This window comes from Furipterus horrens, unplaced genomic scaffold (genome assembly GCF_987537825.1).
Source record: "Furipterus horrens unplaced genomic scaffold, mFurHor1.1.pri manual_scaffold_3, whole genome shotgun sequence".
Taxonomy (NCBI): Eukaryota; Metazoa; Chordata; class Mammalia; order Chiroptera; family Furipteridae; genus Furipterus; species Furipterus horrens.
The window spans coordinates 169067521-169091347 of NW_028327173.1; the positions used below are offsets into that span (position 1 = coordinate 169067521).

General features: G+C 49.7%; 1 protein-coding gene across 2 annotated transcripts in view; it reads left to right on the forward strand.

The window, feature by feature from the left end:
• Positions 1–503: 503 nt before the first annotated feature.
• The window catches only part of SMAD6 (SMAD family member 6), a 72419-nt gene continuing 49095 nt past the window's right edge, over positions 504–23827 (forward strand). Inside the window, exons 1-3 of one of the 2 annotated variants that reach the window (XM_090270809.1) lie at positions 504–1722; positions 9177–9233; positions 12934–13011. In XM_090270809.1, coding sequence (XP_090126935.1) covers positions 909–1722; positions 9177–9233; positions 12934–13011 — 949 coding nt within the window. In that variant the 5' untranslated portion in view covers positions 504–908. The remainder of the gene's footprint in view (positions 1723–9176; positions 9234–12933; positions 13012–23827) is intronic. The other variant, XM_090270810.1, reaches the window with a different exon arrangement.

The following is a 23827-nucleotide window of genomic DNA, read 5'->3' on the forward strand; positions in this document are numbered from 1 at the left end:
GAGCCGAGAGAAAGAGCCGCCGGGCGCTGCTTCTCCAGACTTCGCTGGGACCGCAGGGCCACCGGGAGGCACTTTTTGTGGAGGGGGGTGGGGAAGCGACCTCTGCAGCACGGCGCCCAGGGCGTCCGAGCGCAGTGTGGGGAGGGCTGCGACCTCTGCCTCGGTGGATTGCATTTTTAATTAAGGATTCCCAAGCAGCTCTTTGGGATTTTTACAGTTTCCACTCATGTGTTGACACCCGCGTTCGGGAGAAACTCGCTCCAAGTGCATCTAGCGCCTAGAACCTGAGACGGAGTTGACTTTTCGTGCATGCAATTACAGGGATTTTAGTTTGGTTTGGGGTTTCTTTTTCTTCCTTTTTTTCCCCCCCTTTCTTTTTGCGGAGAGTAAGAAGGAAGCTGAGGGTATCAACAAGGCTGCCTTTCGGATCCTGCAGGAAAAGCCCATGTAGTTAAGAGCTTGGGTTTTACAGGCAGGGCTTTCCAGACACATTGGGGTGGGGGGGGGGTTTGACGCGAGCGCTTTGTGCTCATGGACCAGCCGCGCAACTTTTGAAGGCTCGCTAGCCCATGAGGGGACTTTCTGGTGGCGTGCTGCCCGCGGTCCCTCTCAAGCGCTGGGGCTGGAGTTGCTGAGCAGCCCGGCCGCCGGGGTCCATGTAGCCGCAGGCCGGGCACAGACTGCGGCTCGGTGTGCGCGTGTTCCCCGCCGGCCCACCCCAGCGAGCTCCCTCATGTTGCAGCCCTGCGGCGCCCCTTCGACGACAGGCTGTGCACAGTCTGCACGGCGCCCGGCGGCGGAGCTTCATGTGGGGCTGCGGCCCGCGCAGCCGGCGCCTCACTGAGGGAACGGACCCCCGGTAACTGGAGACTGCCTCCCCCCCCACCCCCGGCGCCAAAGGATATCGTATGTTCAGGTCCAAACGCTCGGGGCTGGTGCGGCGACTTTGGCGAAGTCGTGTGGTCCCCGACCGGGAGGAAGGCGGTGGCAGCGGCGGCGGTGGCGACGAGGATGGGAGCTTGGGCAACCCAGCTGAGCCAGCCCCGTGGGTACAAGAAAGCGGAGGCTGTGGCCGCTCGGAAGTCCGCCCGGTAGCCCCGCGGCGGCCCCGCGACACGGCGGGACAGCGAGGCGCCCAGGGCGCGGTGAGGCGCCGACGCGCAGGGGGCCCCCCGAGGCCCATGTCGGAGCTGGGGGCCGGTGCTGGAGGTTCCCAGCCGGACGTGGTGGAGCCGGGAGGCCCGGGCCGGCTGCCCGAAAGTGACTGCGAGACGGTGACTTGCTGTCTCTTCTCGGAGCGGGACGTTGCGGGCGCGCCCAGGGACGCCGGCGACCCCCTGGCCGCGGCGGCCCTGGAGCCGGCGGGCGGAGGGCGGAGTCGCGAAACGCGTTCACGGCTGCTGTTGCTGGAGCAGGAACTCAAGACTGTCACGTACTCGCTCCTGAAGCGGCTCAAGGAGCGCTCGCTGGACACGCTGCTGGAGGCGGTGGAGTCCCGCGGCGGTGTGCCGGGCAGCTGCGTGTTGGTGCCGCGCACCGATCTCCGCCTGGGCGGCCAGCCCGCGCCGCCTCAGCTGCTCCTTGGCCGCCTCTTCCGCTGGCCTGATCTGCAGCACGCCGTGGAGCTGAAGCCCCTGTGTGGCTGCCACAGCTTCGCTGCCGCCGCCGACGGCCCCACTGTGTGCTGCAACCCCTACCACTTCAGCCGGCTCTGCGGGCCAGGTGAGCGCACCGCGCCCGGCTTGGTGGGACGGGCTCGGTGTCCCCCTCCGGTCCCCTTCCGTGGCCTTTTATCCCGGACACCTCGGGCGGGCAGAGCTGCGGTGCTCCCGTGGGTGCCTCTGAAGCGTGGGAGCTCCAGTGGAGGGGCCTCACCCAGGTCTTGCCGGGGAGTGGGGATCCATCAAATGGCAACTTCATCAAGGCACCGGCAAACTTAAAAGGGTACAGCGTGAAGTTTTCTCTGCGCAGTTTCAGGGATGGAATGTAGGCTCCAACTTCATAGAGAGGGGGAGTTAGGCCTAGGAGAAGCCAAACATTGCGGCCCCCTACCCCTCAATTTATCCGCAGTCTATTCGTAGGCCTGTAGCATTTGTGTGCATGTGCCTATACCTATGCTGCATTTTCCTATATCCAAGTGCAGATATAAGTTGTGAAATCGGGTATAGACAATTTGTGACTAGAGTCAAAATGTTTTATAAGTTGTCCCGCTTGTTCCTTAATATACTTTGGAGCGAAGCTTTTGCAGGGCTAACCCTCTCAAAGTGGATACCACTCTCTTGACCTGATTGCTCCCAACATCCCTTGGGGGTCAAATGCCAGGGCTTTCCATCATCATTCTCAATTCTGTGTCCACCTTTTGTGTCCAGTTGAGGGTTCTGGGGGCATCTATGAGTCGGTGAGGAAGCCAGGCATTTTATTCTATCTGAGAACTACTCCCTGTCTTTGTTCTCTTTCTGGGACTTCATGCACACACCCCATCCCCAGCCCAGTTTACCTGAGGATGCCCTGCGTGCTGGAGCAGAAGTGAAGACAGATGGATGTTTTTGGCAGGCCAAAAGCTCGCAGGAACACACATTTTAGCCTGTAGTACCTTTGGAGTGTATGCATCTTAGGTGGGATTGGGGTTTTTGTAGGGGTGTGCCATCAGAGTTATAGGCTGTTGGGTGTTGGAGAGCTCTGAGTTTCTCCAGTCTGGTCCCTCTGGAGACAGTCAGCACCCAGCCTGAAGGTCCATAGAGGGTCAGATCACAGGTTTCCTGATTTCCAATGTGAAAGGGAGGTGGGCGGTAGGCCTATGAATGTGCTTGGTGAGGTAGAGGCTACAGGGGAAAGGAAAGTAGGTGCCTCCATGGTGGTTCACTGATAGAGGTTGATGAGGAAAGGCAGCTCTGGTCTGGCTGCCCTGCTTTACTATATGGCTGGTCCCTCCAAGGCTGATTGAGGAACTTTTGGCAGTCCTTGATTCTGTGGCCCATAGCTTTCCGTGTCCCTCATTCCTCTGCCTGACAGCATGCCCTGGAAGTGGCTTCCTTCCTTCTGCTACCTGGTCTCCTATCACTGGTCATTGTTTAGTGGGAGATCATTGGTGGGGCCCACTGTGCTATTTTAGAAAGCCCTGTCAGGTATTTTTTCTCTGTGTTTGCCTGCCAGCATATATTTGTTGAGCACTTATTCTGTGCCAGGCACCATGCTGGATGCACTAGTAGGGAGAGTGGAAATATGAGTAGGATCCCTGTCCTCAAGAAATATAATCTTCCAGGGGTGGTAGGGTAGAGATGGGGGAAGAAGGGCCAGGTCAGGGGGTGCGAACTATCAGAATTTTGTGGGGGTATCTGTGTAACAGAGTCACCTCCAGGAGCTCCATAGCTTTAACTTGGAGCCGGCCTTGGAGGGTGGGTAAGGGATATGGGTGTTGAGGAAGAGAGACCCAGCTGAGAGTCAAGGTGCCAGGCAAGCTCAGGTATGTGGGTGGGAAGGCAGAGGAGTGAAAAAGTTGGAGACTACAGACAGGACCCACCCTTGCCAGGCATGGGTGGGTCGTTCCTATTCCTTGGATAATAAGTCATGTTGGATGCTGGTTTGAGTTTGGTGGAATTGGGCAGGTACAAGTTGAGGACAAACTGCAGTGGGATGGTGCTTAACCACAGACTTGGTCCTAGGCTCTGCTTGGCCAATAGTACAACTTGACCTTGGATGAGTAACCTGCCCTCTGAGTCTCCCTGCTGGTCAGTGGGGGTGGCTCCAGGAACATTCTCCACATCTAATTCTAGACTAAGCATTGGCATTTGACTCCCTTCCTGCTCCCAGAAGGAGGCACTATTGCAGGGGCTGTGTCTATTCTCCTTCCTCTTCCCCAGCCCAAGGGGCCTCTCTTTCTAGCCATCCTAGGGGCTGTTGGGAAGACTCATGGTCTGGGAAGTTTCCACTGAGTCAGGTAGAACCTTTTGCTTCATTCCCCTGCCTAATGGCACGGGCTGAGGAGACTAGGACTGAGAACTGGGGAGCCCTTTTCTGCCCACCCCACCCCCACCGGCTGGCCGCCAGTCTGGCTCCCAGAGCTGGGCGGGTGCATAGCTGGAGCTCAGTCGTGCGCGTCCTGATAAGGAGACTGCTCCTTCCAGGGCGCTGGGGAGAGGGCTGGGGCACTGGGGCAGATAGGCAGAGTGCTAGAGAGTACACTGGAACACCCAGCAGGCCAACTGAGAGACACCCACCTGGCACCAGTCAGCTCAGTGCCCTTGAGCCCCGCAGGGATCCCCAGTGACAGGAGACCCCTTTCAACCCTGCTGTATCCATAACATGTTTTAGGGCACTGGGGCCAGTTCCCTCTTTGGGCCTCTTTTCCTGTTTGTGAAGTGGTAAGGGTGGACAGAATCCCTGAGGTCTGATGGTCAGATTTCAGGTGAACAGGCTTACCTCCCTAGCCCTGCCCTCTCCCCCACACTTGCCTCAGAAAGTGGGTTTCTCCCTCTGCCCAGCTCTGTCCCCAACACCCCCTGCCACCTCCACCATGGGAGTCAGGCCCCTAGCACTCCCTCCCTTTTGTGTGTCTCTTTCAGTCCCGGGGAAAAGCCAGTTCACTGAGCTTGGTGCCTATGTGGACGGAAATGTGGAGAAATACTTTAATCACAGTTCTAACCTGTGTTTATAGAGCTCCTTTCTCCTGAAAGTATCCATTAACTTTAGAATAAATCTGCTCTTTGCTTTACCACTTTTTTTTTTTCTGTAATTATATTCAGTAAATTACTATTATCCAAATTGCGCCAGGGAAAGAGACAGAGTGAGAGAGAGAACTTCTAAACGACTGTAGGAGGCCGCCTTGGAAAACACAGGGTTCCCAGGCCAGGACTATAGGAATTAGAATGGGCTAGAAAGTTTTCCTTTTATTTGGCCTGGCATTATCCCTTTGAAATGAGATCAATTTCAAGTTGGGCTTCCAAGCCCCCGCCCCGCCCCTCTGGCCTGCCTGCCCTGCTCCTCCAAGCTCCTCTGAGCTCCTCCTTGGAGGTGAGGAAGGGGTGATAATGTGCAGTTTGCCTCTTGCTGGCGCCAGCCGGCTGCGCTGTTTATCTGACTGCCGGGGGAATCTGGGCAATTAGGCTCAGCCGGCCTTAAAGTGCCAGGAGCTCCTTTTTTGTGTTTCCCACCCTGGGGTTGGGGTTCAGCCTAAAGCTTCTGGGGTTGGAGAGGACAGGCACCGGGAGGCCACCTCCCCACCCACAGCGACTCCTTAGTAGGGTGGAAACTAGTTGGCTCAGGGAGGCCAATGGAGTCTTTCCTAAGCAAGATGCTGGGCTGCAAGGATAGGGGTAGAAGGTAATGTCCCAAACTGATACTTTACCAGTCGCTGAGACAGGCTGTGAACTCTTCTGGCTTTAGAATTAGATGGGTGAGCAAAAGGCCAGGTACCCTCTGGGGGCTAACCCGAGGCAGTCTGGGCTGAGCTGAGCATTAGCCTTCTGGTACACTGGGCCCCTGGCTGACTGCTCTCTCACTGTTGGAGGAAGTTGGAGGAGATGTCTGAGACTGGATGTCTGAGGGGACTGGAGTTTCTTCTGATCTCTCTCTCCCTCTCTTCCTCTCTCCTTTTCTCCTTTCCCATTCTCTCCTTCCCTCCCGATGTTCATTTCTTTCACAGGGGCCTGCAGGACTCTAGAAGTTACTATTTTTAAATCAACATGACTTTTGCAAGCACTAAGAGCTTCTAAGAAAGAAGTGAACGGAGGACCTGGAAGCAGCTCACACCTTTTTATCTGACTTTTTGTCTGTCACATTGTGTGTACCACCTGAGTGCCCACCTTGCTCACCTGTTTTAATGTCCTGGAGCTCTATTCTCCTAGATCCACTCCTTGGATGTGTGGGAGTGGAGTGGAGGTGCCAGTTAAAGGTTACCCAGTATTGTTCATTGCAGCATTATTCCTAATAGCTCCAAAGGGGAAACAAGCCAAATGTCCATTAGCTGATAAATGGATAAACAAAATGTGATATAGCCATACAATGGAATATCATTCAGCGATAAACAAGAATGACATTCTAATTCAGGTTACAACATAGATGAACCTTGAAAACATTGTGCTAAATTAAAGAAGCCAGACACAAAGGCCATATATTATATGAATCCATTTGTGTGAAATGCTGGGACTAGGCAAATCCATAAAGAGAGGAAGTAGATTTGTAATTGCCTGCGGTTTGGGGGAATAGGGACTGATTGCTAATTGGGACAGGATTTTGGGGTGATGAAAATGTTCTCTGATTAGATGTTGGTCTCACACCTCTGAATATACTGAAAACCACTAACTTGTATACCTCATAAGAGTGAATCTTGAAAGTATGTGAATGATAACTCAGTTTTTTAAGAAAAGGTACAGTAACTTGGTATTGGTCCCCAACTGGCCTTCCCCTTTGTTTAGTTGAAATAAAGTAACTTCTCCTTCCTTTCTTCCTTTGTGGCCTGGGGATCGTCCTATACCTTGCTGGACCTCAGTTGCTGCGCCAGTTAAAAGAAGTTGAGTTGGGTGAACCTCTGACAGTCTAAATCCTCCCATTGGGGGTGAATTCTATAGGCCTTTTTTACTGTTTTACTTGCCTAGTATGGAAGTTAGTGATTAGCTTCCAGTGTCCACCATTGTTAAACAGTTCTGTGCACACTGTTTTGCTGGAGCAAATGGGGGTCTCTCCTGAGAGCTTTGTAGTTCCCTTATAGCTGGTATGTCTTGACAGTTCAAGTTTGTACATTTGCTTTCTGTCTTGTTCATGTCATTAGAACCCTGCTAGCTCAGGTGTGGCCATGGGTGGTGGGTGTCACAATTCAAGGCCCAGGTGGTCCCTGGAAGAGATGCTGGCATTGATGACAGTGGCTTGACTCCAACTACTGTGCATTGCTGTTAAGTTTTACTTTTGGAGACAGAACTGGGGGTGGGGGTGCAGATGTGCAGGACCTCCCTCCTTGTGCGGCCAATCAGATTTTTGCCACAGGAACCCTAATACAGTAATTTGGTCCTTCTGATAAGTTAGTGGCATAGTGGAAAGGGTATGAAGCTGGGGTCAGTAGACCTAGCTTCTGGTTCTGGCTGTACAACCAGCTCCCTATCTGGCCCTGAAAGAGTCACTTGTACTGCCCAGGCCTCAGTCTTCTCTGTACAGTGGGAATGCCAGCCTCAGTTCTCCTTCCCTGTGGATCCTTGTCCTGAGAATCTGGTCCTCATTCAAGTCTCGTCTCTGGCCCCTCCAAGTACTAAGGACCAGTAGATGAGATGTCTCTTACTGAAGGCAAATAGCTCCCCTCCTTGAGTCCTGTTTAAGGTCTCCCATCGATTACCCCTTTGGCCCCTTAGGTCCTCTTTATCTACACCTTTGTCTACTGATGCCCCCAACTTTGCCATTATCCTTATCACTGTCGTCTTTGTCCATAGGTACTTAAACTGAATATTTTCTGAGCAGATGATGTGACTCAGCCAGGATGAAGGGGTAGAAATGGGGTAACTTTTGATTACCTGTCTCCAGGTGTAGAGCAGAGTCAGTCCTGGGCTCAAATCCTAGTTCTACCACTATTGACTGGGGGATGCTGGGCAAGTCAGTTTCTTTATCTGTAAAATGGGGACAATATTGACCATTTTGTCTTTGAGAAAGAATGAAATAAAAAATAAGTGCCCAGTGGGCATAACTACTCACTCTGTACCTGAGGTCCAGTAGAATAAAATACAATAAATAAAATTGAAAATGCCTGGCATGGAGGGACACACAAGGTAGGCTTTCCGCAAATGTTTGCTTCTCTCCCAGTAGCTATTCCATGATTAACTTTTCCTTCTCCCTAAATTCTGTCCACAAAAGATTCCCTGTTTCTAGACCACAGAGCCTTCACTTTGTTGAAATAATTTCTGGCTAGAAAAGCCAGGGTGGGGAAGAGCTGAAGCTGCACAGGGTGTATGGAGCAAAACAAATGCTCCTACAGCTAATTGCACCTTATTATAATTGCGAAAAACACTTATTACCCCTTGTGTCATTACTGATACCTGCCTAATAATAGTTATTACCACTTTACTACCACTAGGAGTTTGTTTTATTTTGTTGCGATTTGATGGTGTTTAGTTTCATTTAGGGAAAATGAAGGGTCATTTCATTCATGCAAATTGTTACTTAGTTTAGCAAATTGTTACTTCCCCCAAAGCAAGAGACTGAGGAATTCTTCTGAAGACAAAGTATATGTTTTTAAGCAGGAGTATTTTAGGCAAATGAAAGGCAACCAAAAGAAAAATACCATAGACAATAAGGAATCAAGGAGGGTCAGAGCTGGAAGGCAGTAGAGAGCTTGTGGCCCACCCCTTCTCTTTACAGCGTAGGGGGACTGAGGCCGAGGGCTCACAGTGACTGGTTTACGGTCTCCCATTTATGTAGCTGGCTTTGGCTTTTTGGGTCCTAACAATTTTACATTTCTCCTTTCCCCAAAGAATGCTAGTTCTAAGGCAGCTTGTTTGAAAACGTGCTTCTATGTCTGAGCCTCAGCCCTCACGCTTAGTTCTGATTAGAGTTGCCAAATTCAGTAAATAGAAATACAGAATGCCCAGTAAGTTTGAATTTCAGGTAAACAACACATACCTTTTTTAGTATAAGTATGTCCCAAATATTACAAGGGACATACTTATACCGAAAGCTTATGCCATGTATGAGTATATCCAAAATTCAGATTTACCTGAGCATCTGTTATTCTGTCAAGCAACCCTGGCTCTGACTTTCCCTGCACCTATGTTTTTCTTGTTACAACAATAATAGTTGTGTTTGTGGAGGTATTTTTCCACAGTGCCAAGAGCTGTACTAAGTAAGCATTTTATATACATTATCTTCTTTCACCCTCCTGGCAAACCTGGGAGGTTCATATGATTATTGTCACCATTTCAGAGCTGAGGAAACAGAGAATTGAAGTAACTTGCCCGAGGTCACACAGCCAAAGGTGGCAGAGCAGGGACTGATTCTAGATCTGAACCCTAAGCCTGTGGCCTTACTCTTGAGCAATGATGTTCCAGTGGATTTGGGCAGTAGAGGTGATGGGAGAACAGGAGGGTTTCCTGTGAGCTGGGTTTATAATTGGAGGAAATCAATAATCAAAAGCATGTAGAAGAACCCCCAGATGTGAACTCTCCTGCCCCGGCAGTGACATGTTGTTTCCTGTCTTGCAGAATCACCACCACCACCCTACTCTCGGCTGTCTCCTCGTGAAGAGTACAAGCCACTGGGTAAGTGTGTCCTCCTTCCGACCCTTGGGGAGGTGTGTCCATCCTGGGCTCCCCTTCATTCCAGCGCCCAGCCTCACTGCTGAAGGGCTGGAGGGGAGAGAGAAAGCTGGTTTGGTTGCCTTTGAAATGGGGTGAAGTTTTACAAACACACCCTCAGTTGGGCCAAAACAGACTCAGCCTCTCCAGAGGGTTATTTACATCTAGAAATTCCTCAGCTCATCATTAACCTCTCTGTGACCTTTAAACATGGGCCTGTGGGAGGTGAGTGGGTTCGGACTTGAGGATCTCATTGGAAGTGGGTTGGTATTTGTCTCTTCCTTTTTCTCCCTCCCCAGTCTTAGCTTGTTCTCCTTTAGTGTGCATTAATCGTTATTATGACAAATACGTTCAGCAAGAAGTCACTGTTGAGAGGAGCTGTAGGTTTTTTCGCTTTTTAAGCCAAGAAGTTTACCTGGGCAGGAACAACAATAGTTGGAACATTTAGGAAGCATGTGTATTGGTACATAAAGCCCCAGGCATGGCACTTAGTGGAGGCGGTTATGTCATTTCAGACAGGGCCCCCCATTCAGAGGTAGAATGTGTTTGCTGTAAACCTTGGGGCTAGATGAGCAGCTTGTATTCTGGAGTAAATGTGTATGGTTTTAGAAGTAGAGATGTCTTGTTTCCTCCAGTGGAGAAGCCTAGTGGTGTGGGGTGTTGGTTTGGCTTGAGTAGTACCAGGGGAGAGAGAGCGGCTTTGTGACCATGCAGTTCCTGTGGGACTTAAGCTTTGAAAGTCAGATGGCGTGGCAGTGATGCTAACACATTCCATCAAGTGACCACAAAAAGTGGGTTTTGTTTTGTTTTTGGTAAAGTTCTCTTCCCAGTAGCATGTGTCAGCATCATCTGGGAGGTCCCTTCTAAGTGTTGTCAACTCTCGGGCATCCAATCTGGTTTTACTTTCAGGCCCCCTTGTGGAGTCAGAAGTGCCCACCAGGTCCCTCCAGGAGTTTGACCTCCTTAGTTTAGGAGGACAGAGGCTGTCCTATGATGGTGTGTGAGTCAGTGGCTTAATGATAGCAACTTCCTCATTGTTTTTCCTGACATATGGTCATCCCATGGATGGAGGAGCTTTATTTAGTTCTCTGGGGAACTGGAGAGGTCATCTGGTTGGACCCTGTCACTTCATAGATGGGGAATTAGACTGATGGATAGGGAGCACGCCCTAGGTGACAAGAAGGCGGGCTGAGGTGGAAACCCAGAGCAGCCCCCTATTCAGCTTGCTGGTTCCCCATCCTTCCCTCACAGGCTTGTCTCAGCATTTCCGAAGTCAACATAATTGCACTAGTCACTTAGATAAGCCTTAGTTCCACTAGAGGAAGAAAAAAAAAAGAACACCCTTAAATGTTCTTAGTAAAGTAGCACCTTAGTTTGAACATCAAGGATCATTGCCCTGAGGAATTGTGCATCAGCCTGTGATAAAGCAGCAAAAATCTGGACACCACTGAGCCCTGTAGAGTCACCATTTGGAAGTCAACAGATGTCCTGGTTATTTTATGAATGGGACAACTGAGGCCTAGAAAGAGGAAGTGACACTTGCTGGTGGTCATAGAGCTCAGGGGCCTGCAAATGACAGCTTACCATCTGATTTTGTATCACTCGCAAGCTAAGAATAGGTTTTACTTTCTTAGATGGTTTTTAAAAAATTAAAAGGAGAATATTTCATGATGTGAAATTTATATGAAATTCAAATTTCAGTGTTCGTTATAAAGTTCTGCTGGAACATAGCAACATCACCGGTTTCTACATTGTCTGTGGCTGGTTCCACAGCACAGTGGCACAAAGTTGGATAGTTGCCACAGAGATTATATGGCATGCAAGACTGAAAATACTTAATATTGGGACCATGGCCATAAAGGTGATGACCCCTGATTTTGCTGACTAAGAATGGAAGTGGGACTTCAGTCTGGGGCTCCGACTTCTGACTGGGGTCTCTCCTTGGGGCTTGAGTCATGATCAAGGTGGGGAGTGTCCTTTTTCTACAATAGCCCAAAGACACTTCAGACTTTGAGGGCCTCACTAGAAGAACCAGATAGGGGGGTCTGGAGAGTGCTTTATAGGGTCTTACTACAATAGCTGTGGGAGGTGGAAACTGCTGTTGTTCCCACTCTTGGGAACCTCACAAAACTATCTGTGTTGGCTCCACAGTGCCTCACTCAGAAATAGGTTCAGCCTGTGATGTTGCTACTTCAAACGAGAAATGACAGCAAAACTTGGGGTGCTGAACACTTTGGGAACATTAAGTATTAAAAGAAAAAATCTTTTAACAAGGTCCCACTAATGCATTGAGATTTTTTTAAAAAGAAATTTTCCATCTGTCCTTATCTTCCTCCCTACACATTTTATCAGCAGATAACTTTTTCGTGCCCTGATAAATAGTCCAAGTTATTTTTTTGTATTATTTTCTTTTCCTTGCATTGTTGCTTTTCCATAAACAAAAAGTCAGTTCACTTCTAAGCCTCTGTGATCACATGAGACCAAAAAACAAAATAAAACCCAGAACACCCAGTCAGCATCTGGCAAGTGGGAAACGAAAAGAAAAAAAAAAAGAGGCCAAATTGGTTAATGTTTCATCTTCCCGCTCCCCAAGCCATGTGGTAAAAGGGAAAAAAAAAAATCCTGCAGGATCGAATGGAATCCTAGCTAGTGAGGACCGAGACTGAGGGCTAATGTGTTTTGCCCTAGGAATCCCCAGCTTGGGGTGCCTCTCCTGAGCCAGGTGGGACCAGCTGAGCCAGACCTGGGTTGTGCTGGCTGAGAAGATGATGAAAGAGCTGCAGGCCTCACAGAATATGCCTTCCGACTCCTGGACAGGCCTGTCCCTTAGCAGGGAGAACACCCCATTGCTGGTAGCAGGAGGCATAGGCACAGGAAAAATTTTCCGAATCTGCCTGCCCCCAAAGGCATCAGCTTGTCAAGCTAGCAACTCCGTGTTCAAGAAAAAATGTGCAAAAGATTTTTCCTCTTGCCATCTAACTGCGCTGCAGACAGGGGAAAACAAATAATGCACGCCATATGAAGTACTTAAAACTACTTAAAAAGACTGCCTTAAAAAAAAACAGTCCAGGCATGGAAAATTGCTCTGTGAGCAGGTTTGTATGTTAGGGAGTGGAGGAGGGGAGAGAGAAAAAAAAGTTAATCTTCAAGCAAATGTTTGAGCCCTTAATTAGAGGGGTGTAGTGGGACAGGGTGAGGATGGCTGGTGACTTGTTAAAACAGAGTTTCCTCAGCTCCAGTGAGAGGAAGGAAGGAAGGAAGGAAGGAAGCAAGAAGGAACAACTTCAAGAATTTTAATGGTTGTAATTAAGTACAGCAGCCAGCTATGAATTGTTTAGGGGCTTAATTTAACCTTAACCAAGGAGGCTCCAAGTTGCTACTTGCTCAGTCCCCTGAACTTGGGTTATTTCTGTGGTCAAAGCAATTGCAACTTTTTCAGGTGCCAGGGCTGCAGCAGTCAGCATTTTCCAGAAGAGTTCCAGGGCTGGCTGGCCTGATCTCGTACGATCATGGGACAGGGTTACAGAGTGGCATCAGAAAGTCGGGAGGGGCATGCTGCCCTTTGCAAGCTCTTGGGTGTACACACATGCACACAGATGCATGAGAAAGCAGAAAAAGGAGGTGCACCCCACAGCCAACTAAGTTCTCCTCTTTCCTTCCATAGATCTATCTGATTCCACATTGTCTTACACTGAAACGGAGGCCACCAACTTCCTCGTCACTGCTCCTGGTGAATTCTCAGGTTGGCATTTTTTCCTTTGCACATTGCTGTTGTGTTGAATTTTACAGACGGAGGCAGATGGAAGTAGTGCTTGATAGAGGCCTTTTTGATATTCCCACTCCTTTTTCCCGCTTTCCTCCCACCTTTTGGTTGTGAAGACTGCCCATGTCTTCATCGCTGGTATTCTTGGGTTTAAGAACAGATCAGTCTGTATGAGTGAGACCTAAAGATGATAACTTAAAGTGCCTGGCAATCCACATTTTAAGGAGTTGTTTCTACCTTGTCTTGTGGAAATGAGTCAAGCCCAGCACAGCTCTTCATCTCTCATTTTAGTAAGGGATCTTCTCCCCGCAGCAAATGGATGTGTTTATATACATTTCTCTTTGTGGGTTTCTCCTTCTGTCCCCACTTTGAGGAAGGACCTGTGAAAGGGGTCAGAAGAGGGGGAAATGGAGTGGGTGAAACAAGTTTTCAGGACGGCCTGGTAAGCAGGGATTTTGCTAGAGGCCAGTAGATTCCCTGTCTTTGCTTGAGCTGTGGATGCTGGGCTAGCTTGCGGAGAGAATGCTGGTTCAGAGCTCCCACTGCTTGCAATTGAGTTGGCCATAGGGACGTTCCAGAAATACCTAAATCAAATTTTCCTTAAGACCTAAGAGGTTCATGGTGGCCCCGGGGCATAGAGGGCCATGAGGGACATGGATGCCAAGGTCTGTGGGGCCCTTTGGGAACATGGCAGGTGGTGCCCTGTGAGGACAGCCGAGGCTTGTGGCCTGGCCCTCTGCTGCATGGTGTGACAGCCCCTCCGGCTGGAGCTGCTTCCCAAGTAGGCATGGCTGGATCTCGGTCCGAAGGCCTCTGTCTGCACCTGAGCTGTCTTTCCTCTCCCCCGTGCCCATGTCATAATAGCAACAACAAGTGATCGCAGCTATTGAGTTTACATTGGGCCATGGCCTGTCCTTGGGCCCCGTTACCTGTATCCTCTCAGAACAGCAGTAAGGGAACTTGGCCAAGGGCACATAGTAGCAGAGCCATTTGTCACTACACTCTACCATTCTGCCTCCCATCTTTCTGCAAGGGCTGAATATACCTCTGATAAACTTAACTCTACTCGAAGTCCCAGAATGGGCCAGGTGTGTGGCTCAGGCAGGAAGGAGCAGACTCCAGATCATCTGCTGGAGGCCCCTCCCTTATCGGTTCCCAGGAGAGACCCTGGGGCCATTGGTTTGGCTGCCTTTGGGGTCCCCACTATTTGAGATTCCCACTCAGTTATCCCCGAGCAATCTTTGGTCCTGGCCACTGAGAAGGCCCCTGCTGTTCTCTGCTGTGGACCAGTACTCTGTGGTTCTCATTAGAAAATTTGGCATCCAGTGGCTTTGGAATTCTAAAGGGCTAAAGGAACTGAGGAAGAAGTTTGGGGTTTCGCATAGACAGGAGATTGAATGGGGTCTGGTGGGCTTTTGTCTGAGTTCCAGTGGTCCCAGTAGGCCAGTGGCATTCCCATTGTGGTCATTCAGTCCCCTTCCAGGGACAACCTGTATATCCTCCTGCTTCAAACTTTTCCACTTTACTTGTGTTGTGAGAGTCTGAGGACTAATAGGTTGGCACTGCCCATGCCTCCTGGGAGTTCGCAGACTTGGGGCTGTGGTGGCTGTCACACTGAAGGACAGGCTCAGGGAGGGAGACCCTGTAGGCTGGGGAAAGGCCCAGAGGGGTGACAGTCTCTGTGGATGATGAAGGCAGGAGTCATCCGCAAATATGGAATGCAGGGTTGTGCCCAAGGATAGGGTGGGAGGTGAGGTCAGAAAGGTGAAGGGCAGAATGTGTTGGGCCAGGGCAGGGCATCTTATGTTCTAGGACAGATAATAATGCTGCCGTTGATGACAATAGTTGACATTTATTTACACTCACTACTTAGCATTTTGTTAAGTGCTGGTCATTCTCCATGTCATTGACTCTATCACAACCCAGGGACACAGATGTGATCTCCCTATTTTATAGGTGAAGAAACTGAGGCTCATTGCTGGGCCAGCTCCCAAATTTAAAAATTGTAAGTGGCAGGCTTGGGATGGGAGCCTGAGTGGTGTGACAGCCCAGCTCTCCACCCTGAGGGCCCTGCCTAGCATTCCACAGCAAGGGTACCCATCCCCCACCAGGACACACACTCTGGGGAGCAGTATAGAGTGATCAAAAGGAGTCTGGGGCCCTAGCTGCTGCAGCTCAGTAGACTGAAACCTTGAGGGTTAGATCCCTGGTCAGGGCACATACTTAGGTTGCAGGTTTGATCCCTGGTCAGGGTGCATACGAGAAGGCAACCAATTGATGTTTCTCTCTCTTTCTTTCTACTTTTCTCTTTCCCTAAAAGGAATGAAAAAAAAAGTTCTTGGGTGAGGATTAAAAGAAAAAAAAGCTTGGGGGCAGCCAGTCCAAAATTAAGTACCAAGGATAGGGGTAAGGGGCTGGCTAGAGGCAACAGGCTCTGTGCTCATCCCTGTCACCACCAGGCAAACCTTGCAGACCACCCAGAAACCATACCAGCCAGCTGCCTCAGCCCCACAGCTGTCCCAGTTCCCTCTGTCTCCCTTTGTCCTGAGAGCCTGCCCCTTGGCTGTGTTTTGGGATGGGTGTCCTACTGGACCAGGGTGTCTGCAGCCCTTATTCGTCTTGCTCAATGACAATCCCAGTGCCTGGTCTGGGGCTCTCTATTTTTATCCAGTCCAAGGTCTCTGCTTCACTTTCCCATCTACTTTAGAAGGAATGGTGGGAATTTTGAAACTCAGTCACAGCCAGGCGGTCAAAAACGCATCCACTGGGGGTGGGCAGGGCAAGGGGCAGGCAAACAGGAGACGGCCTTGCTTCAGCTTTCTGCTGAAAGGTTGACATCGCAGTTTCATCTTGTCACTACATTGCCACCAAATCTAGGTCCTACAGCCTTGACACTCTGGGTTCCTTGCCGAACTCAGAGCCTTGTGCCCTTCCCTGGACTGTCTAAAGCCCCCATAGACCATCCTCTTCTTCTATGCAACATCTCCACCCTTTCCTATTGCCTTGATTTCAGTTTAGTTCTGGGAGGAAAGGATGATTAGCTAGTTAAATTCACACTAAGATGTAAGTGGCTGGTAGGCAACCCTTCTTGGCAATTTAAAGGTAGACTATGCCATAATTCAAAGAATTACAGGATGAAGGGCCACATGGGAATGGCCCTCCTAAGGAGGGCTGAAGGAGGAAGGTAGGGTTCTTGCAGTTCCAGATATTCTATGCTAGAAAACAGGATGAGCAGGACACAAGGAGCTTTATGCTCTGTGAGACAAGGGGAAGCCCGACTGGGGTTGATGCTGGGTGCTGAGTGAGTTCTGGGACCTTGAAGTAGTGGAGCTGCTTTAGAAGCCAGGCCTGCCCGACTCCATGCTGGGTGGGTGCAGGACTGAGCAGGCTGCTTCAGGAACCAGTGACTTCTCTTGGGTATCCTATTCTAGTGCTTATTGGACAACAGTTCATATGCTTTTTTTAAATTTTTTTTATTTTTAGTAAAAAAAACTTTTACTGATTGATTTTAGAGAGAGAGGAAAGGGGAGGGAGAGAGAGGGAAACAGAAAGAAACATCAATTTTGTTGTTCTGCTTATTTATTTATTCATTGGTTGCTACTTGTATGTATGTACCCTGACCAGAGATTGAACCCACAACCTTGGCATATTGGGATGACGCTGTAACCAAATGAGTTACAGGACCAGGGCTCAAGTGCTTTATTAAGCACCCAACGTATGCAAGCCATGTTGTAAGCTACCTGTTATGGGGACTGGGCTGTTCCCTTTGCTGACCTTGGTTGTGTGTAGCAGTATCTCAGTCCTTTGAGCGTGTTGGTTTCTTAAGAGCTGTGTCAATGAGGGCGAGCCCCTCATTTTAAAGAGGAAGAAAGGGAGCTACACAGGACTACGTGGAGAGTTGGGGTCTTGGTTGGACTTCCTCCACCAACCAGACTTAAGTTCCTTGAGGGCATAGATCCTTCTCTCCGATTCTTACGTTTTGTGGATTGACAAGATTTTGGAACAGAGGCTTAGAGAGGATAAGAGAGTGGCTGAGGACCACACAGCAAGCATAATCAAGTAGAGCTAGTTCATAACCTAGGTGACTCCATGCTGCTCACTCACCTGCCACTTTTCAGTGGTCCCTGCACAGGTACGTTTGGGATCAGTGCTGTGTGATGTTCATCTGCGGTGCCTACAGAAGCTGAGAGAGACGTGTGTTGAGGTAGTATTGTCTCCTGCTGCTCCCTGGTTCTATAGGGCCCAAGCATACTGTCCTCAGATGCCTTTGTTTAGCAACATGGGCTGCAGAGCATGGACTATGTACAGTGGACCTTGGGTTCAAGTCTGAGCTGTCCCATTTCCTAGTTGTAGGTCTGGAGACACAGAGATAAGAATTATATATAATTTTTGTCCTCAGGATACTCACAAACAGTAGTAATGAGAAGTTGTATAGGAGGCAATCCAGAGGAAGAAGGGACTAGTATCAACTTTCAGTGTGGTGGTCCAGGAAGACTCCCTGGAAGAGGTGATACCAGTTTGGGTTTTACAAGATGAATAGGAGTCTATCAAAGAGACATGCTCTATGTCCAAGAAATAGCAGGTGCAAAGGCCTAGAGGTATGAAAATAGCCTGATGTTGAGAAGCCAAAAGATGTTAGAGGGGTTGGGAAACAAAATACCAGGTGTAAGGCAGGGGGAGGCCAAGACCTGGGTAATATTTATTAAAACCTTTTTACTATTAATACACGGAGTGCATAAATAAGTGTCCGGCTCAGTGAATTTTTACAAACTGATGCCACCCAGGATAACATTGCTGTCCATGACAGTGCTCAATCCTGACACATGATAGAGCTCATTGCCTGTGGATCCAGGGTCGCTGCATGTCTATTGAGTGGGCAGGGGGTAAAGTTTTAGTTCAAAACAGGGTTTCATTTAGTTTTAGAGAGCAAGAAGGATGTTTTCCCTGGAGTTTGGGGCATCTGGTGTCCTGACATAATTAGACATGAACCTCAGTCAGTCCCTATGGTTTAAGAGCTGGCCCTTGGGTGTGGCACACACTTGCTCTGCCCACCTCCCAAGTCAGGCTCCAGACTAGGGGCGGCAGACAGGTTTCAAGACTGACTCTGAGCTCTCAGACCAGGACTAGCTTGCCACTTCCAATTCAGAAATAGCCTCAGACTCCTTGCCTCTTCTCCCAATGTGCGGGAGCCGGGGGGTTGGGGGGGGGGCGTGGGGAGCACTCACCTCTGGTTCCAAAATCAGCAGCATTTGGAACTTACAGCAAGCCTCTGCCTTGCATTTTTTCGCTTTGACCAACCAAAGGAAAAAAGAGCCTTCTTCCCTCCATAAAACCTCCCAGGTATTTCACAAAGGGACCCATTCTTCCTGGGCTGTTTGTTTAAAGTTTGGATAGAGGAGTGACAAAGGTGACTTCAGTAGTGTTGGGAGGAAGAGGCAATGGTGGAGGGGTTTTAGGCAACCTGGTTGGCCATGAAGCAATGTAAGGTTTACCCCAAAGCCAGAGTGGGTTCCAGGCTTGGCTTTGTCCTTTAACCTTTATCCTCCTGTGACCTCAGATAAGCTCCTCACTCTAGTGTCAGTTTGTTTAGCTGTGCATTGGAGCTATTGGGTCACTTTTTTTAGGGCCTTTAATGCTGATGTGTTCCTAGGCAGAGGGTACCAGCTCTTGAGCCTTGAGAGGTTATGGGAGAGCTGGAGCTTCTGGTCTACAGCATCTTAGCTTCTCTTCATTGTCCCAAAGCAAAATTAAGGCCTGGGATAAGACTATGTGGAGGGAGGGGAATGGTCTCCTGGATTCCCCCTACCCCATTTCGGAGCGCTACAGCTTGAGGAATGGAGTGAGGGTACCCTTCGCTGATGACGAGTCCAAGGCCCAGAGAGGGCGACAGACTCACCAGAGATCACCAACTTTTACATCTTCTGTGGTCTCTGACATAGGACCCCAGGGCTCGTATGTTTCCTGACTATAGGCTTTGGTGTGACAAGTCAGTGTATTGAACATTTGTTAAGAACCTACTGTAAGCCAATGTCAGATGATACAAAGTGAAGAAAGCCTGGACTTTTCCCTTGAGAAGCTGATGGGTCTATAAGGCAAAGTAGACAGCAAGCAAAGAATGGTGAGCGATTGTGGTAAGTGCTATGGAGCTGTGGGCACTGTTTAGCACCAGCACAGAAACAGGAGCAGGGGACTCTGTTGGGGTGGAATGGCATGTCCAGGGAAAGCTTCAAGAAGCAAGCTGGGTTTTGTAGGGTGACTAAGAGTTCACCAAGAAGGCAACCAGATATGGACAGCCTGTATGATAAAAGGACCAGCTTATGCAGGAGCAGGGAGGTGTGCAATAGTACCATGTGTTCTTCGTTTGTGGCCAGAGGTTAATATATGAGAGATATAGAGAAAGATGAATCCAGAGAGGGTATCTTGAATTTGGAGGAATGGGCTGGAACAGAGGGCCAAGGGAACTTCAGGATATACTTGGTCCTGAAGGGGCTCTGGACCTTGTCTGGCATCCAGTACAGGGCCTAGCCCATAGCCATAGGTCATTGTGGAATAAATAAATGACTTCTTGCTTGGGACAGAGAGATCCAGAGAGAGAGAGAGTTCATTAAAGATAGATACAGAAAGATCATAACACACACTGAAGACTCATAGCTAACAGAGCTCTGTGCCAGGCATTCTCTAAGTGGGATCCTCCACACAAATTTGATGGGATCCTCCACACAAAGTTTATGAAGTAGCCACCTTTTTTTGGTTCTCTGACCGGGAATCAAATTAGTCACTTTTATTAGCCCTGTTAAAGGAGAAGTAATGGAAGCTCAGAGAAGTTAAGTAACTTGCCCAAGGTCACCCAGGTAGAAAGCAGTAGAACTGGGATCAGAACCCAGTCAGTCTAGCCCTCTTGGGTTCCCCAGTGTCTGGCATGGTGCCCTCTCTGTCCCCTAGAAGATATAAGACTCACATAGTTCTGGTTCCTTGGGGTCTTCTGTGTTTCTGGGTACCCCAGTTTCGGTGTGAACAATTGTCACCAGGCCTCAGAGCAGCTCTGCTCATCAGACGGTTGCTGGATGAATAAATGAATGACCAGTGAGATGGCAGGTGTGTGGGCTTCTGAGAGGAGGCTGTTGGGCTAAGTTGGAGCCCTGTGCCTGTCCAGGGCTGAGCTTGAGGTGGACAGCCCTGACACTTTCGGTGCACTGCATCACAGGGCGGGGGGACCAGCAGCTTTTCTCAGGAGACCTGAAATTCCAGAAAATGCACTTGGTTGCATCCAACCTAATCACAACCATCTGTCTGCCAGGCACTGTGGCTCGCCCTCCTCCTGTCCCTGCCGGCTCACTTTCTATGGGCATTTGTAACAATCAGGAGCTGCGCTCGAAAGTTTCCTTGTCAGGGTAGAGCAGCTGTTGCCAAGGGCTCCTTCTTTGATGCAAAAAATATATCCTGAAGATACTTTGTCAGATGTTTTTATATTAAACATTCTCCCTCCGTGGCCCTTGGCCACCAAGGGAAGTTGAGAGGCATGGCTTTTCCAGTTGCCCTTGTGGAAAGAATTCCTGGTGTTCACAGGCCTTTCACCAACCCCACTCCCCCAACCCCCTTCCTGCAGCTAGGGCCTGGCACCCTCAGCCAGAGCAATGCAGGCCTTGGGGTCTGGCACTTCTGCAAAGCAGGGGCTGCCACCCTGGCTTGAGGGAGTGATGCTGCCCTTACCCTGGGGTAGAAGTTTCTGGGTTGGGAAAAGCAGAGGTCTCAGGTCTGGAACAGACATCCAAGACACTGTCGCAGACTGCAGGGTGAATCATTGCTGAGATTTTAATTGATATTTAAAAGGAGATAGTAGTTCCGAGATAGGCGCCTAGGAGCCATTTGATCTCTTCTAGTGTCCAGGGTAGTGCCAGCACTGGACAAAGCTGGCAGAAAGTAGAGAGGTGGGCTCAGCACACAGACACATGGCTTGAAGTCAGGGTGGGTTGGGCAAGGCTGGGTTGGGGCCTATGTGGCTTCTCAGCAGCCTTAGGAAGCAGCTAAGGAGAGGGGCTTTGCTGGGCAGATGTTGTCAGTGGAGCATATTGGGAGAGCACTGAGGGCAGAGTACAGCTGTTCTGGCTCATGCTCCAGTGCTTGCCTCTTGGGCTGAATGGGGTGAAATGGGGCATCAGCAGGCACCTGTGTAGACAGGCTGCCTGTGTCAGCCCATCAGAGTATGTGTGCCCCAGGAAGTCCCAGACGGTCTCCCCACCCTTCCGCCTATCTCTACTCACGTCCTCAGTCCTACCGTCCACTGCTTTAGGTCTGACCCTGGGAGCCTATGCTCTCCAGCCTCCGTGTTGGGACTCAGGCTTCCACTCATTGGCTGTGTGGTCTTCCACCAATCACATGTCTGCTCTGGGCCTTAGATTTTTACGTACAGAGTCCCTCCCAGGCCTGCCCGAAGGGTTGCAGGAGAAGAGAGGACATTGTTTCCAAAATAAGGACTCCAGGCTGCTCTCAGAGGGCAGATGTTGGGAATGGGGCTTGGGATGCTGACTCTGAGGGCAGGGCACAGGTCTTCCCCTCCTAGTGCCCAGCTCAGGGGCTGGTGTGCAGTGGATGTTGGGATTGGGTTTGTGATTCATAGAGAGGCCACGGCTTCTCCATACCTGTTGACTGTCAGCTCACGTTGTCTGTCTCAGGCTTAAGGAGACCCTGATTTGGGGTGGAGGAGCCCTGCCTCTGGAGCCTCTGCTGCTGTTTGACCTGAGAGAGGAGCTGAGGAGGGCAGAGAAGGCGCAGATGTTTGGGGACACAGACTTAGTCTTCTCCTACTTGGCTGCTCAGTTGTGTCTTAGCTGCTAGCCCTCTTTCTCCACAAGGCAAAGGCTGGAGAGAGCCCCAGGGGCTTCCTCTGAGTTTAAAGGAGTGCCACACCTGGGGGCCAGGAGACCCAAGTCCCAGTCCTGACTCTGTCTCTCATCTCTTGGTGATCTCAAGTTTCCACTCAGCTTCTCTGTCTGTAAAATGGGCCAGGTGGTCTAACTTATTTGTTCTCAACTCTCTTTGCAACCCTCTTTGCAGAGTCCCATGAAGACTTATTTTACTTTTATTTATTTTTAGAGAGAGGGAAAGCAAGGTAAAAACAGAGGGAGTGAAACATTGATGTGAGAAGTATTGATTGGTTGCCCTTTGTATTCACCCAGACCAGGGACCAAACCTGCAACCCAGTCATATGCTCTGACTGGGATCAAACCTGTGATTTTTCAGTTTGTGGAATTACGCCCAACCAACTGAGCCACACTGGCCAGCGCCTGTGAAGACTTTTTAAATAGCCAGACCCCATTCCACAAATGGTTGGGGAGGACTGGGCACCAGGATTTTAAAAAATTTCCCAGGTGGCCCTGGCTGGTGTGGCTCAGTGGGTTGAGCTCCAGCCTGCAAATCAAAAGGTTGCTGGTTCGATTCCCAGTCAGGGCACATGCCTGGGTTGCAGGCCAGGTCCCTGGTTGGGGGCGTGTGAGAGACAACAATCGATGTTTCTCTCACACATCGATGTTTCTCTCCCTCTCTTTCTCCTTCCCTTCCCCTCTCTCTAGAAAGGAATAAATAAAATCTTTAAAAAATATTCCCCAGGCAATTCTGATATGCAACCAGGGCTAAAAACTCAGGTCTGGCTGGACCTAAAAGGGACCTAGATCATCAAATCACCTTTCCCTCAAGGTAGGAGACTTTTCTATATCTGGGCCCCCAGCCTGTACTTGGTCATTTCTGGGGACAGACACATACGGCATCTTAAAGCAGCCTGCCTCATTTGTGAGCTGTCCCAGCTCCAGTCTCTTCCTCTGTGATTTGTGTTCTGGGTATTAGCAATACGGGAGCGCCAGTAAGGTCACATCAGATTGTCCCTCTGAGGGTCACAAGGTGCCTACGTGTTTGATTCTCAGCACAACCTGGTGAAGCAGGTGTTGTAACTTCCAGTTTTCAGGTGAGAAAGCTGAGTCTGGGAGGCGGTTAAACTGACTTGCTCAAAGACATTCAGCGGCCCTGGCTAATGTGCCTCAGTGGACTGAGCGTCGGCCATTGAACCAAAAGGTCGCCAGTTCAGTTCCCAGTCAGGGCACATGCCTAGGTTACCAGCCAGGTCCCCAGTTGGCGGATGTGCACAAGGCACCCGATTAATGTTTCTTTCTCTCCCTCTGCTGAAGGCAAGTGTCTCACTAGCCCTTCTATGGGGATGTGGTAGTTTTCATCTTTCCAGTAAGCCACTTGTCTCTGCCCAGGTCTCCTTCTAGACCTTGGAGTAGTAAGGTATATAGGTAGGGCTATAGATGACAGAGGGATGCTGGGGACTCAAGAGGTCAGGGGTGGCCCTGGGCAGGTAGCTCTAGTTGGTTAGAGCATTGTCCCAATATGCCAAGGTTATGGGTTTGATGCCGAATTAGGGCACATATAATGAATGCATGAATAAGTGGAACAACACATCGATGTTTCTCTGTCTCTCTCTCTCAAATTAATAAATTCAAATTTAAAAAAAAGAAAGGAGGGAGAGAAACATCAATGTGGGAGAGATACATCGATTGGTTTCCTCTTGCACACCCCCAAGTGGGGACCTGGCCAGCAACCCAGCTTGTGCCCTGACTGGGAATTGAACTGGTGACCTTTTGGTTCACAGGCCAGTGCTCAATCAATCCACTGAGCCACATCAGCCAGGGCCAGGAGTACTTTTGATTGATACATGGATTGACTGTAGCTTTAGAGAATAGGTTATATGGCCCAAGAGTGTAGAGTTTTGTTTATTTAATGTAAAAACAATTTTTGAAAA